This window comes from Pezoporus occidentalis, unplaced genomic scaffold (assembly GCF_034315485.1).
Source record: "Pezoporus occidentalis ecotype Australia unplaced genomic scaffold, CSIRO_AGI_Poc_V1 ctg75, whole genome shotgun sequence".
NCBI lineage: Eukaryota > Metazoa > Chordata > Aves > Psittaciformes > Psittacidae > Pezoporus > Pezoporus occidentalis.
The window spans coordinates 2433676-2447923 of record NW_026916104.1 but is presented as its reverse complement, the minus strand read 5'-3'; the positions used below and the strand labels follow the sequence as shown (position 1 = coordinate 2447923).

General features: G+C 39.0%; 1 protein-coding gene across 9 annotated transcripts in view; it reads left to right on the top strand.

Moving 5' to 3' along the window:
* SATB1 (SATB homeobox 1) overlaps positions 1 to 14248 on the top strand; it is a 92474-nt gene that overhangs the window by 53322 nt on the left and 24904 nt on the right. For all 9 annotated transcript variants that reach the window (XM_062602068.1, XM_062602070.1, XM_062602069.1 and 6 more), the window contains 2 exons: positions 3696 to 3908; positions 11900 to 12055. In XM_062602068.1, coding sequence (XP_062458052.1) covers positions 3696 to 3908; positions 11900 to 12055 — 369 coding nt within the window. The remainder of the gene's footprint in view (positions 1 to 3695; positions 3909 to 11899; positions 12056 to 14248) is intronic.

The window sequence follows — 14248 nt, the reverse complement described above, 5'->3', positions numbered from 1 at the left end:
TGTAACTCAGGGCTCCCTGTGTCTGTGTACACTTTGAACCATAACACTTGCTGCATGAACCCAGGCACTGCTGTACAGAGGTGACCTCTCTGCTCCATCTTTGCGAAAGGAGAGGGAGTGCTTTTTGCTGCTTTTGCCACGCCAGGCTATTGTAATTTTTCTTCTTCCCACCAGTGATGGTTTTTAATCTCAAGGGTTTTGGGTACTTCTCTGTTTCTGCCATATACCTTTTCTCTCACCCTCTTTTCTGCTTCACCCCCATGCTTGGTTAAAATATTAGCTGCTGGGATATGATGCCTTTTCTCGTACGTGAAAACTTCTGTGTATTTAGGACTGTGCTAATACCAATTCTGGGCAATTGCTATTTCGAGGGAGAATGCTTGGATGCAATAAATGGCTCCATGTAATTTTAAAACAAAATCCAAGTTTACACAAACCACCTTCTCAGGCACTTTTTTTTTTTCCTTCCACTTTGTCTTTGGCACACTTTATTTTCCAGTAAAATGAAAAATGAAGATGGATTATTCAAAATTGATAACAGTAATGGACCATCATGTAATGTTTTATTGAATTTGAGTTCTGTAAATTATGTGGTAGAGACAAATTTGCCTGCTTAAGTATAACAGAAATTGCCACTGTATTCATATAATTCTTCATAGTGTAATTTAAGAAAAAGCACACTATCCGTATCACTATTGAATAAAAGGTAAAAAGGTGCTATTACACTATCATGACAGCTCTCCTCTTGCTACTAAGAGACATAGATAAATGTGTCTGCTTATAACTTACTTGGCAGGGATCCAGGCTGATGGGTGGAGCTTGTGAATAATCTTCCACCTGGACATGGGATGGGAGCACCCTGCAAAGGAGAGGAATAGCATTCAGGGATGTTCTGCATGTTTTAGGCAAATGTCTTCTGGGAGCTTTGAAGTTCTATCAGACTGATAAAATCTATTTGAATCAGTGATTATGTTCAAAGAGGGGACAAACCGGGGGCCAGACAGGCAGTATTTTTGTTCATACTGGCAGACACTTTCATTTATCTCCATTTTTAAAGAATTCATAATTAGCTTTTGAAAGCCCTGATAATTTTTATTGAACATTTTTGTGCAGTTAGTAATGAATTATACTTGTGGTGACACGTAAACTTCCCTTTTTTTCAAAGGGATCTGGTAACATTTTAAGAAAATTAATTTCCAGTGAAGAAATAATACATTGGAGAAACAGTGAGGACTCTGAGCTTAACAGTATTGATAATCTCTCTGCAAAACAACGTTTAGGTTTTATTCAACCTGAGGTACAATACCAGGAGATCACACCAAGACCTGTATTTAGGCAAACCAGTTCAAGCCTGATAAAATGAACAGTAAATCTCTGCATGTCAGCATGGGGCAGGACGTGAGAGATGATGTTTTCTTTCGAGGGTTTTCCTATTTTACATCTTGTCCAACAATCTTTAGTTGAAGTTTTGTTCTCAGAAAATTGAAACAGTGCAAGGAAGCAATATTTGAAACAGGCAAATTGTACTTTAAGACTTTGCCTGCGACTGGTACTACACCTTATGTTTCATATTGTTTCCTCACATATTCTGACCTTTAGTTTCAAAGCTCCTAGAAGCAAATACCTTCTCCTTGCCTTTCCCCCACTCTCTCATCTCCTCTCCTCTCTCTGCATCTGTGTTGTCTCCTCTGCTCCCAGCTCATGCAAGTGATGGGGGAAGGAGAGGGGGATGAATGCTTAATGGCATTTCTAATCACCAAGAGGTGTCCTGCAGCAACGGTTATACTGACAAATACAGGAAAAATACAAAAACATATTTTCTTTGTTTACTTATTTCACTGAGGGGGAAAAAGTTATACAAGAAAAACAGCCTTTTCTACTCTTTTTTTAGCTGCCCACTATGTCAGAAGGACTTATACAAGCAAATATTTTCTATTATGGGCTGAAGTATTTTTCAAGTATGTTTGCTGTGGCTGCCACAGGGCTGGCTGGCTGACTATTAGTGAAGAGCCTCCTTTCCTGCCAGTCCGCTTGAGTTTAGTTTCTCTTTCTTCTTTTTAGTCCTGGTTGTTTTCAGCACAGTAGCAGTCAGAAATCACATGAGTTTACAACTACCTGAAAGGAGGTTGTAGCAAGGTAGGTGTCAGTCTCCTCCCAGGGTACTGTTTCAATAGGAGAAGAGGAAATAGCCTCAAGTTGCACCAGGGAAGGTTTAGATCGGCTATTAGGACAAAATTCTTCCTGGAAAGGGCTGTCAAACGCTGGAACTCACTGCCCAGGGAAGTGGTTGAGCCATCATCACTGGAGGTATATAAAGATGCGTAAATGTGGCACTGAGACATGGTTTAGTGGTGGACTTGGCAGTTCTTGGTTAATGGTTGGACTTGATGATCTTAAAGGTCTTTTCCAACCTAAAATGTTCTGTACATCCTATGCCCCGCAGCCAGCTTTGCCTCTCTTGGAGGATGTCATGTAACCCTATGACTGACAAACAGCAGTAACTGTGTATTTGAGTACTTAGAAGTAGCAAAACCAAAAATGGCAGTCAAGAATTTAATTTCCATATTTGCTAGTAAGTAAGTTTATTATTAGACTAATTATTAAGAAAAATGTTAGAACATTATCCTCCACCCAAATGCCACTTTTGTCTGTAATTCATTTATTTGCCTTGCAAGTCTTTTTCTGGACACCAGAAAAGAGGAGGGAGGGAAAATAGTCTCAGATGGCCAAGCCTGCTCCATTGCTGAGACCCAAGACAAAATGATTGTGTAGGAAACCTGATGAGGTCTGTACAAGCCACTGGTGGCATGCTGTTGCCTGCAGCCTGCCCATCTCTGACATTGCTGTACAGATGCCCTGCGTGCTGCTTTTCTCTCATTTCCTAGTGCTTGCTTTTATCTATCCTTGCTGGACTTTGGAAGTGGTCAAAGGACAAAAGTTAATTTCGGAAATTAGGAACGGAATTAGGAAAAGGGACCTGCATGGCGGGTGTTCAGATAAATAGCCCAGCAATGGGGTGGGTGAGAATTAGAGTTGTTCTGGGGAAAAGAGGAGGTTGGAGGAGGAGGAGGGTGAAGGACGAGGGAGCATTCAGCAGCCAGTTTCCTAACTTGTTGTTAAACTCCAGCATACAACTCTCAGAACAAACATTGACTTGTAAAAGCACGTGGACCTGAGTCAGTTAAGCAGTACTTTAGAAATATTTCGAGTTTATCATCTCAGATTAGTTGTGAAATATCACTTCCTTTCAAAGAGCTGTTTAAGTTGCTAGAAATGTGCAAAGCCTTTTTTTTTTAGGTTGGCTATACATTTTGTCTGGGAAGCCTGAGAACACCCCAGTATCATGACTCTGGACTATCTGTATTTCACTTATTCTTAATGTCTTGTGATTGTCTGTTGACTGTGAAAGATTTCATGGCAAGTTAAGCCAGTAAAAAGAAGGAGACCTATTAGGCAGATTCAATTTATGTTGTATGTAAAACAGATGCTTAATAAAATTAAGGGTACAATTGAGGCTCTCTTCTAAATGCCATTAATATATTCCTCTGTGGAGTGAATAGTGTATTTGCTGCTCTCATTCTCAGCCCAGTGGAAAGAAGAAAGAGGATGGATAAGCAGTGGCTTTGGAGGGGACAGTTTTACAGGCTCTCACCTGGGCTAACTCTCTAGCATTTTTTTTTCTTCCCTCCCTACAGGGCTTGCTCTCAGAAATCCTCCGAAAGGAAGAGGATCCCAAGACTGCCTCGCAGTCCTTGCTGGTAAACCTTCGGGCTATGCAGAACTTCTTGCAGCTGCCAGAAGCTGAACGAGATCGAATTTACCAGGACGAAAGGGAAAGGAGCTTGAACGCAGCCTCTGCAATGGGCCCTGCGCCTCTCATAAGCACACCACCTAGCCGGCCTCCACAAGTAAACCACTCTCTCTGTCCCTGAGATTTGCTCCTTGTGTTTTTCTGCTGTCCTGTGGGGTGATACCTTTCTTACAAAGAAGAAAGTCTTTCCTGTTGGCATGTTTTTAATGCTTGTAGAATCATTATTTGCAGTCCATATCACAAATTAAATTTAAGAAACATAATGGATGATAACAGCAGTTTATTACTATCTATTTTCTAGTTTTAAGATAAATTCTACCCATTATGGCACCTGCAGAGTTTTTTCTTCATTTTATTTAATTATTTAAGATTCCGGCTTTTAGCTGTCTTTTTTAATCTGTAATTCTCAGGTGTTGTTTTTAATGTTAGAAGTTCAAATAGTGATGTTGAAGGATTTGGACCACTAAATTGAGTAGGAATGAAAGCAGAAGTATGAGTACATAATATTGTCTTAAAAATTATCTTCCAGAAAATGAACAGGTAAAACTAACGGGATGGAGAAAGAAGACTCCATCCCAAAATGCTGGGCACACTTTTACCAGGTTGAGCTACTGACAACTGGGTAACATAACAGACTTGCTATATCCATCACTCTTGAAAGATATGGATATGTTTTTTAAAGCTTCATTTAGTACTTGTTCAAATGAAACTCCTATTGATTTCTGTAAAATCTAGTGGGGCTATTGGTTTAATTCTCTCACAGTGATAAAGTTTGGTCTAGCGGTATCCAGAAATTCAGTGGTGTAGTTCTTGTGTCTATCAAGGAAACTCTAATGGTGATTTTAGGGTGCATGAGGAATACGGGTGTGAGCTGTAGGAATGGATAGGATTTCTACAAAGAAATACACGGTTGTGAGTGAACACTCCAAAAACCTGTCTTTTCTGAAATACTCTGCATTGATGTGGCTCAAGATTGCACCTATGCAAGGAGAAAACAGACTGATCTGCATATGTGTGGGAATCTTGGTGTATACGCAGTCTGGATTTGCTATACAGAGCAAGGCTTTGGGGTTGTGGGAGTTTTGTGATGTTTGAGTACATAAACACAGCAGTTTTTTACTAACCAGGCTTAGGCTTGTGCTTATGACTCTCTGCCATACTCGTTCTCAATGCTATAAATTCCTCAAGATTATTTTTCTAATTTTCCTGTAGCTAATGGAAACTAAGGACCACCCTAAAGTAATGAGTAACAGAATAGTAACAAAATGAGGACAGATCACTTTGACCTGCTGCAGTACTTTTCACAAGAAGAGAAAAAATTCTTAGCAGAAAGAACAGACTGTCTAAAATTAATGGTCCAGTTTTGTTATCATTAACTAAGTTTAGTCTATGAAATACACTATAGATACTCTTCAAGATAAAGGATGAGATATTAGTGCTTTAGTGGGAAATAGTTAAATATAGATAACTGTGTTTAAAATAACATTGGAGTTTGTTTTAATATCTGTACCTGCTCCCACAGCCCAGGTAATTCAGAGCAAAGGCTAACCCTCCTTCTTAACTTATCTCTTTCTGCCAAGGTAATGTCTCACTCTGTCTCAAGTGGTCTTGGGCAATTTCACAGCTAAAGAACAGAGTTAATTACAGGACCTTCCAGAAGGATGTCAAGTCAGAGGTAGTCCTTGTATTGGTTTTAATTCACACTTTAAACTGTATAAATCCCTGGCAGTCAGAAAGAAAATGAGACTTAGGGGTTTTCTTAACTGACAAAACATACTGTAAGTCCAAATTTAGAGGTTGGGGGGGGGGGGGTGTTGTCTGTCTCTGCTGTGCTCTTGTTCATAATTACGTTTCATTTTTTTACTAGCAGTCAGGAGTATAGTTAACCTAATTGTGACAGTTCAAAGTGGAAACAGCATACAGTTTTGATCCCTTTAAAAAGAAAGCAAGGAAACCTTGTAGACTAATACTTGACTTCTACAGAACAAAACAGTCATCTTTCTGGTTGTTGTATTGTTCTCAGTCGTTCAGCAAAATGTGCTTACTTTACCTAGTGGATGGATGGAGGATGTAGAAAACTCTTGAGTTGCGATTCTGTGCTACTGTTTTACATGTTGCCAGAATTACTCACTTATAAACATGTGAAGCGCTTGCCACCTGCTACTGAATGTTTAGAGCTCTGAGTTTGAAAATTGAAATATCTGTGTTGGTAACATAAGTACACTTAATGCTAGAAATAATAGTTAAATTGTTCTAGTTTTTGCACTGGCAAATATAACTACAAATCGTAGCAGAAATAAATTATAGTTAGGATACCGCAAAATTATTAATGCAAACTACTGCTCTGATACTACCCCCCCACCCCCCCCAAGTCCACAGTTTATTTAATATTTGATACTAAGGAAATAAAACTACTAGCATCCTTACTATTAAATTTATTAGAAGCAATTATTTAAAGTTCACTCTACAGGAATGCAGTATAAGATTTTTCTAGCTTAGCTGTCAGCTTCTTGGATGACTATTGAAAGACAAAATAGACCGTTTATCCTGACAACACAATTTACGCAAGAGCCAACATATTTAATATTAAATCTTTAGACCAGTGTAACGTTTGAGACAATTAAACTATGAAACCATGAAAAATGGGAGCTAATATGCCACACATGAAGGTTTATTTTGCAATTGCAAGTTATCAGTTTCAGAAGGATGTGAAAATAAACATCCTGAAAAGGATCTATTTTGCATTTTTGTGTTGCCAACTGGTGGCCAGACAGTAGAGCAGACTTAACCATTTAGCAGCTGGGCTTGTTCTGTCTGAATTTTGCATACTGTTGCATGCAGAAACAGAAAACGTGACCTTGGAGGTCTGATAAGGTGGTAGGAACTCACCAAGCGTAAACCCTGGTGCCTGAGTTAGAAGGAACTGTGTTGAATTTATCTCATTTTTACAGCATTCTTACTAGTTGCTACTTGAGCTAATGTATCTGGATTGTTTCCAATTCTTTTTTGAAATCCTTTAAGAAGCTCTTTGTCCCCCTCACTTCTCGCTTTCTCTCTGACTTAAGCAAAAAACCAAACTCTTACCTTTTTTTTTTCTTTTTAATTGAAATCATTAGCCTCTAATGCATGAGCTTTTGGGATACGTGTATAGCTCCCTAAGCTGGGCAAGTTGTAAAAGTCTGCTACTGTCTTCCATGCTGGTGGACTGAGCACAAGGAGTCAGCATACACAAGGATTTTCCCTTGGACATTGTTCATCTTGCTACCTCCTGGGGCAGAAGCCTGTCTCTCAGGCTCTTGGGCTCTGAAGTTTATAAATATTAGCACCTCTATCAGGTAGGTACTGCATCACTGAGACAGTTTAACTTCTCCAACCTAGAAGGAAGAAAAAAAAGCCAATATTCCCCAAAGTAAATTTATGCTAACTTTTGGGGGTCATTAGCACCTTCTGTAAACAGAGTTCATGTAATGTCAAGAGCAGAATATCATTTTAACAAGGTGATGTTTTAAGGAGTACCAACAAATATTACATTAGTTATGGTTCTGGTTACTGAACAAAAAATTTCATTTCTGGCCTCCCTGTGACTCCGGATAAATTGCAGTTCCTTCATGCTAAAGCAATTTCTGTTTGGGTCCCAGAGGCTCTTGAAAGACTGGTCTAGAGGAAGACACTGCTTTTCTGGTGTTTGAGGACCAGTGAACCTCCATTGCAAGGAACTCTGTATAACACAAGCTCCTGTGAATCTTAATGGTAGAGCCTGGAGTTCAGATACATGCACACACCATTCATCCTCACCAGCAAAATTGTTACTCGAGAATTTGGTTGATACCTTTATGCCAAGTTGCATTTTAATGGAAGTAAAAATGCACAAAATAATAAATGCAACCCTCTCACCACCACCCCTCGAAAACCACCATGGAGGAGAGTTAATGGAAACCCTGACACTTAACTATAACTGCACTTCCAGGCACCACTGTAATAATGGAGTAGTAAACCTTGTCCTGATGAAAGCTGTTCTGAAAGCAATAGCATTTATTGTACCTCCTGTGCTATTTGCAGAGCAGAACTGAAAAGTAGTTTGTTTTGCCTGGAATGAACTACTTTATGAATTTTAATGTACGATGTAATATTAAAAGCTAAACCAGGATTAAAGAAGATTTTTGTTCCCGAGCTAAAACAGTACTTATGAGAATGTGTTATAAGAGATTTTTTTGTTTCACTTTCAATGGGGAAGAAGCGACCTTCCATATTTGTGAAAACCTCTTCAGATTGGTTATCCCTTCTATAAAAAACTGTCCTTTGTTTAGGAAAATTGAATTAATCCAGAACTTCTTGCTGCTGTAATCAGTCTTGTTTGATGAATGGATGTATCTGGGCAGGCCAGGAGGGGATGGATGTGTTTGGGTTGGGTTTTTTCCCCAAGTACTTTTAGAAGACTAAATTGATTGGTGACAGGAAGATGGCCAAATGATTTTCTGATTCTTGGTGTGATACATTTGTAAAATACAGCTCCCTTGTTCAGTTAGTGTTTGCAAAATCTAGTTAAAAAAAAATTAGCTGATCTATGGTTTCTTTCCTAAACAGAAAATGTGGCTATAAGTGTAGGTGGTGTGCTTAAGCGTGGATAAGATGAGAGATTATGTTTTGTTTTGTTTTTCTCTCCAAAATGAATACTTTTTCCACCTCCTCTCCCAAGTCCTGAAGTTGCATCATTGAGGACTCTTTTGTTTTCTGTTCGGGTTTTTTGAGGAGGAGGGTGTTTTTTCAACCCAGCTTCAAACGGCCTCTGTCTTGAACTCAATTCTAAATTCAACACAACAGCCTAGATGCTTGCTATGTATGAATTATGAAACAATTTTATGTATGGATATTCTCCAAGAGGTTAATTAGCATTATTGCATGGAATTCATCAGACCAGAGCAAACCAATGGTCCATCTAGTCCAGCCAGAGTCTATACCTGATCTTTGAAGAGAAATTACTAAGAGGCAGGGGAAGAATTTTTATACTTGGGCAATGATGTAAATTGGGGAGGGTGAGGGGATTGCTGTGAACAACAACTCTTAATAATTCCCCAACAGATAATTTTATATCTTTTAAGACTTCTATTCTCTTCAAGCTTCTAGGTCTAATATGGCTTTTTGATGCAGATGCCCCAACCCTGGAAGTGTTCAAGGCCAGGTTGGATGGAGCTTTGAGCAGCCTGGTATAGTGGAAGGTGTCCCATCCCATGGCAGGGGGGTTGGAACTAGATGATCCTTAAAAGTCTCTTCCAGCCCAAACCATTCTATGATTCTGTATTAGTGGTTTCTGTTCTCTTCCTAATGCAATACCAGTTGAAGGCACCAGGAGTTTAACTTCAGTGCTACGGCTGTTGAGTTTGTTGTACCTGTGTAAAAACACATGTGATTTACCAACCAGAATGAGGATTTTAGTAATTCCCCTGGGTTAAATGCATATCTGTAGTAAATTGGGTATTGAAAAGTGTGGACCAAGATACACAGTTTAAATTATGTCTCCAACATGGTGTGCAAGTCTTGGTTTTGATTATCTGGGTGTTTGCAACTCAGTTGAGTGGTCTGTGAAGTACTGCTCCAACATGAAACTTGTCTTTTGAAGTTGAGTAGCAATCAAAAAAGGCAATGTGCTAACAGAAGAGACATTTTGATCAGGATCACAGGAGCAAAGTGTTTCCTTCCCGAAAGATACCATGGACTTGAGTGTGCTAACTGAATACCATCATCTTCTCATCTTCCCCTTAGGACCCTGAAAGATTAGTTACAAGTCAGAAATATTTCTTTGGGAATGAGTGAAATAACTTTGCCAAAATTTAAACCTGAGGTCCAAGAAGGTGTGTTGACAAAACCATCTCATTTTCATTTTTTAGTTTATCTTAGCCTGATTTTTACAAGCAAGCAGAGAAGGCTGTCTCCAGTTGTATATTTAACATCACCAATGCTTGTCAGTTATCTTTTACTTTAAAGGTTATAAAATTGCCACTGATTTTGGAATTCCCAAATGATTTCACTGCATGGTATTCAGGAGCTGCACCTGCTCTTGTGGCCACATGCTGATTTGCCCAGTGTGAGGCATGTGTTTTCATGCTCGGCGGTAGGAGGAAGGGAGGTTCGTTTGCTGCTTCTCACACTGCCCACTGCCAGGTGCCTCAAAGGTTTCTGAGCAGGTGTTGGACAGGGCTTGGCCATCCTTTACTGTAGCAGTACCTGAAAATATGACACTGCAGAAAAGGAAACACCTCTCCCTCCAGGTCATGTCTGCAAAGTACCAGTTATTTTCAGGTGAAAGTAAATCACGACATAAACTTTATGCCACATTCTGGGATTTCTCTTCATTTTCCTTTTTATTTAGGACTCATGTTTTCAGATACCAGAAAGTTGCTAATGCTTGCCAGAAGGCGGCAGGTGGAGGTGTGCGTTGATGCCTTGTTCTTGCTGGGGTTCTGCCTCTTGCAGCTAATGGGCATGTGTTAGCACAGCTCCTTTTGAAAAGCCTCACAGACAAATCAGGCTCAACAAAAGTGGCGTGCACGCCCAGTTCCCGGGCTAGGTTATTTTATCTTGAAAGCCCTATGGAGGATAGTTAACACAAATTGAGTGTGACATTTCTAGGAAAAAATGGGCTGATGATTTGCCTAAGTACGTCTCCCACCTTTGACACTCATATTGTGAGACCTGTGACATATGAAAGCTCATAGAGTTAGATTAGAAGATAAATTATCATGTTGTCATGATTTCCCTTTGAACCTCAAGGGACTTTAGAGCACAGGAAGATGCTGACTTGCACTGAATTAAACTGATAGTGAAAGTGTGGGTTTAGGCACCTACTTAGAAGTAGACTGAATCACCCTCTGGAAGTGTCAAGCTCTATCCATTAGATTTCAAGGTAGCCTGAATGACTAACTTAGGCTAGGCGTTTAACTTCTGCATGGCTGCACTAATGCAGCTCTCAAGAGCTTCAGTATGAAACAGTAGATTTGAATTGAAATCTAAAGGTTTGATTTTGCATCATCACCTTGTGGGTTCTTAGCAGAAATCCAGTCTTTCCTTTTCTCTGGTCTGCTTTAGGATTAGTGATCCATTAGGTCCACTAATCTTGGGCAAGCATTGCAAGAGTAGCTGCTAAAGAAAGATGTTATCCTTAATTATTGAGAATAATGTAGGATAAGCTGAGTACCTGGTGATTTTTTTGTACCTCTCAACTGATATTGCAGAAACTGCTCCGTAGCCCTGGTGGGATGATTCTTGATGTCAAAACATTGCTTCAGTCATTTCCAGAGGCTGAAGGAAAGGATTTTCTTCTGCACATCATGTCACTACTGATGTATGTTTTGTTATTTTCCTTAATGCTGCAGATGCAGCACAGATGTGGTAGCATAATCATTCTGTCTTGTTTTCATGCTTTTTTTTTTTTTTAACCTGGACTGTAAGAAGAATAAATATTTGATGTATATAAGTGAAATGCAATTGCAATTAAGGTTTTAAAAAGCTCTACCTTAATATCATGAATGAATGGCTAAAATGTTCATTATTCTAAATTACTGCTTTCTTAAAAACAGCGTAAGAATTCAACAGGTAAGGTAATATTTTTTAAAGTTAAATCTAAAGTCACAACTTTTCTGCATTATCATGCATTTGAGTGTACTGGACATAAGGCATGAATCAAGATATATCTGCCAGGGGGTTATTTCATTAGAGGTTCTTTTATGCTGCACTTAAATTTTCACTTAACTTGCATGGAGTAAAGAAATCATGTGAGGATTCACCAGTTCTTACAAGACTGTTTGACAGATTTGCACCTAATTTGTTTTATGCTGTTGAAAGTCAAAGTGGTCAGTTAATGATAACTCATATTTCAGATGCACTCACCTGTTAACAATATGCTGAATTTTCTTGTTTCCCAGTTGCCTGAACCACGAATAACTTATAATGTTAGATCTCTGAAAAGCTGAAAGAACATCAGAGTAAGATTGAATAAAAGGAATAAAATGGAAAGGGGAGCTACTTGGGGAAGGAAAGAGAGGAAAATAACTTCTTCATAATGAAAAATATCTCATAAAATTTATTTTCTAGGTCAAAACTGCTACTATTGCCACAGAGAGGAATGGAAAGACAGAAAATAATTCCATGAACATTAATGCTTCCATTTATGATGAGATTCAGCAGGAAATGAAGAGAGCTAAGGTGTCTCAAGCACTGTTTGCAAAGGTTGCGGCAACCAAAAGCCAGGTAAATTTGTTCCCAGGTCTCAATGGCCTCCCTGTCTGTGTGATTATTTCCCCCATCCCAGTTTTGATCTGTTCCTGTATGAGTTATAACAAATGGCTGGGTTAGCACACCAGCCTGGTACCACAACTTGGAGCTCCTTGTGAGTCCAAAGGTAACCTCCGGTTACCATTGGCCAGGCAGGTTGAGAAGCATCTTTCTGAGATGCATCCCTCCCTCTTCCCCACCTGCGAGATGCTTTCTCTGCATGCCCGTGATTCTTGCATGTCTCAGAAAGCATCAGATTCATCAGTTCTTAGCTAGCGTGGACATGGCAGAAGCTGTGGGCAAGTTCTGTGTAGTGCTACCAAATTCATCTCGAGGCTTTGGTGTTTTGCAGTTACATGGTGCTGTTGAACTCTGAGGTTCTGTTTTTTTGTGGAAATACTTGGACTGACTGGTGAGGCTGTGCATGGGATGTGGAGCAGCAGTTTCCATGTCAAAAAGCAAACAAAAAACCCAGCAAATTACAGTTATACAGGTTACATCTGAGAAAACATGAATGATCTTTATGGAATATGATGGCTGCTTGTTTACTTGCATGTGTTCATATATTGCATATTCAGTTTTAAGCCTTTGTTGTTTGGTTTCCTGTTCTGTTTTCTTCAAGTGAAGAGTTTCTGTCAAGTTTAGTGGCAAGAGAGGGAAATCAGCATGCACTTGTTGGGTGTGATTATCGTAAGTGACATGTCTTCTGAGATAGATCACCAGAGTACGCAAAAGCATTGATTTAAGTGAGAATGTGCTCAAGAAGTAAGTGAAAACATACAGAAAAATGGGAAAGACTAGAGGCATGTTTATACCAACATTTCAAAGAAATGGTATAGGTACCAATGCTTGCAATGTAGAATTTTCACGTTAGGTTAAATGTTAAGTCCACTTAATCACTATTCCTTTGCTAAAATTGTTTCATAGGAAAATACAGCATCTTCCAGGAAAAGCTGGTAATGAAGTTAGACTAATGTTCCTTGGGCCATCAGCATTTTAGTGCTGGTTTTCTTTTTAACAGTTTTTAACTTTTGACTTCTGTGTTGTTCATGTCTTGGAGTTCACTTCATTGTACGGAAAGGATGTTGTCTCTTAAGTTATATGCTGTAAGGAACACTTAAAGGGATATTTTGGAAATGTTTTATCAAAATGATTAAACTCAAGCTGTGGACTGTAAAAATTACAGCTTTATAGGCCACATGCCTGCCTACCCTTCAATCACTGTCAAAGTGATAATTTCTGCAATAATATGTTTCTTTTATTGTGGGATTCTAAACACCAAGTGCTGTTTAAACATTAAACTGAATTGTTTATGTTAGTGCTGTACTCGGTGTGTCATACATCAGGCCACTATAATCTCCCATGGAATGTAAAAATTCTGTCATGAATCATGGCTTGTATATCAGAAATTACTGTAATTTTGATTGGAAATTACAGGGCTCTTGAAATGTTTCTAATTATGATAGAATGTTACAGCAGCTTCCAACCTGTGTGCTCCTCAGATGTCTTTATTTACATGTCAAGGCTTGGGGATAGAGAGCTGTCCATTTTCTACACCTTCCCCTTTCCATTACAGTTCTCCACAAAACTAAGGTACGAAGCCAATCTATTGGTCCACATAATTTTGATCTGATCTGATTTGTGTGATAGTATATTTATTTAAGTGCATAGTCTTAAAATTGCTAGGCGGGACAGCTCTTCCAATGCAGACATTGAAACAGACAGGTAATCGAAGAGAAGCACAAAAGCTTCCAGAGGATGTGGTGCAGGATTTTTAGACGATTAGTATAAAATTTAGTTTCTTGTACAAACTTTGTTACCAAGTATAGAAAAAAACAAACAACACCAAATACATAGTTCTTTTCCCTTTTATTGTGGAGATTATGCTCGTATTCTCAGAGGTTTATCTTTCTCTCCAGTTTAAGCAATGCAGTGTTAACTTACATGTGAAGCAAGCGTCTGGGTCTGTAGTTAGTGATGCTATTTGTAGTAGAAAATTGCTTCACAGAAGTAACCTCTTTGGTAAACTGGATGTGTTGGGCCTTCTCTAACCAGCTGCCTACTAGTCAGCCAATTAATAAACTTAAAATATGTAGCCCAGCCACATATATTTAAGGGGTTATCTGTATCATAAAAAAATCTGTATTGGGGCTTATCAATGGTACAGAG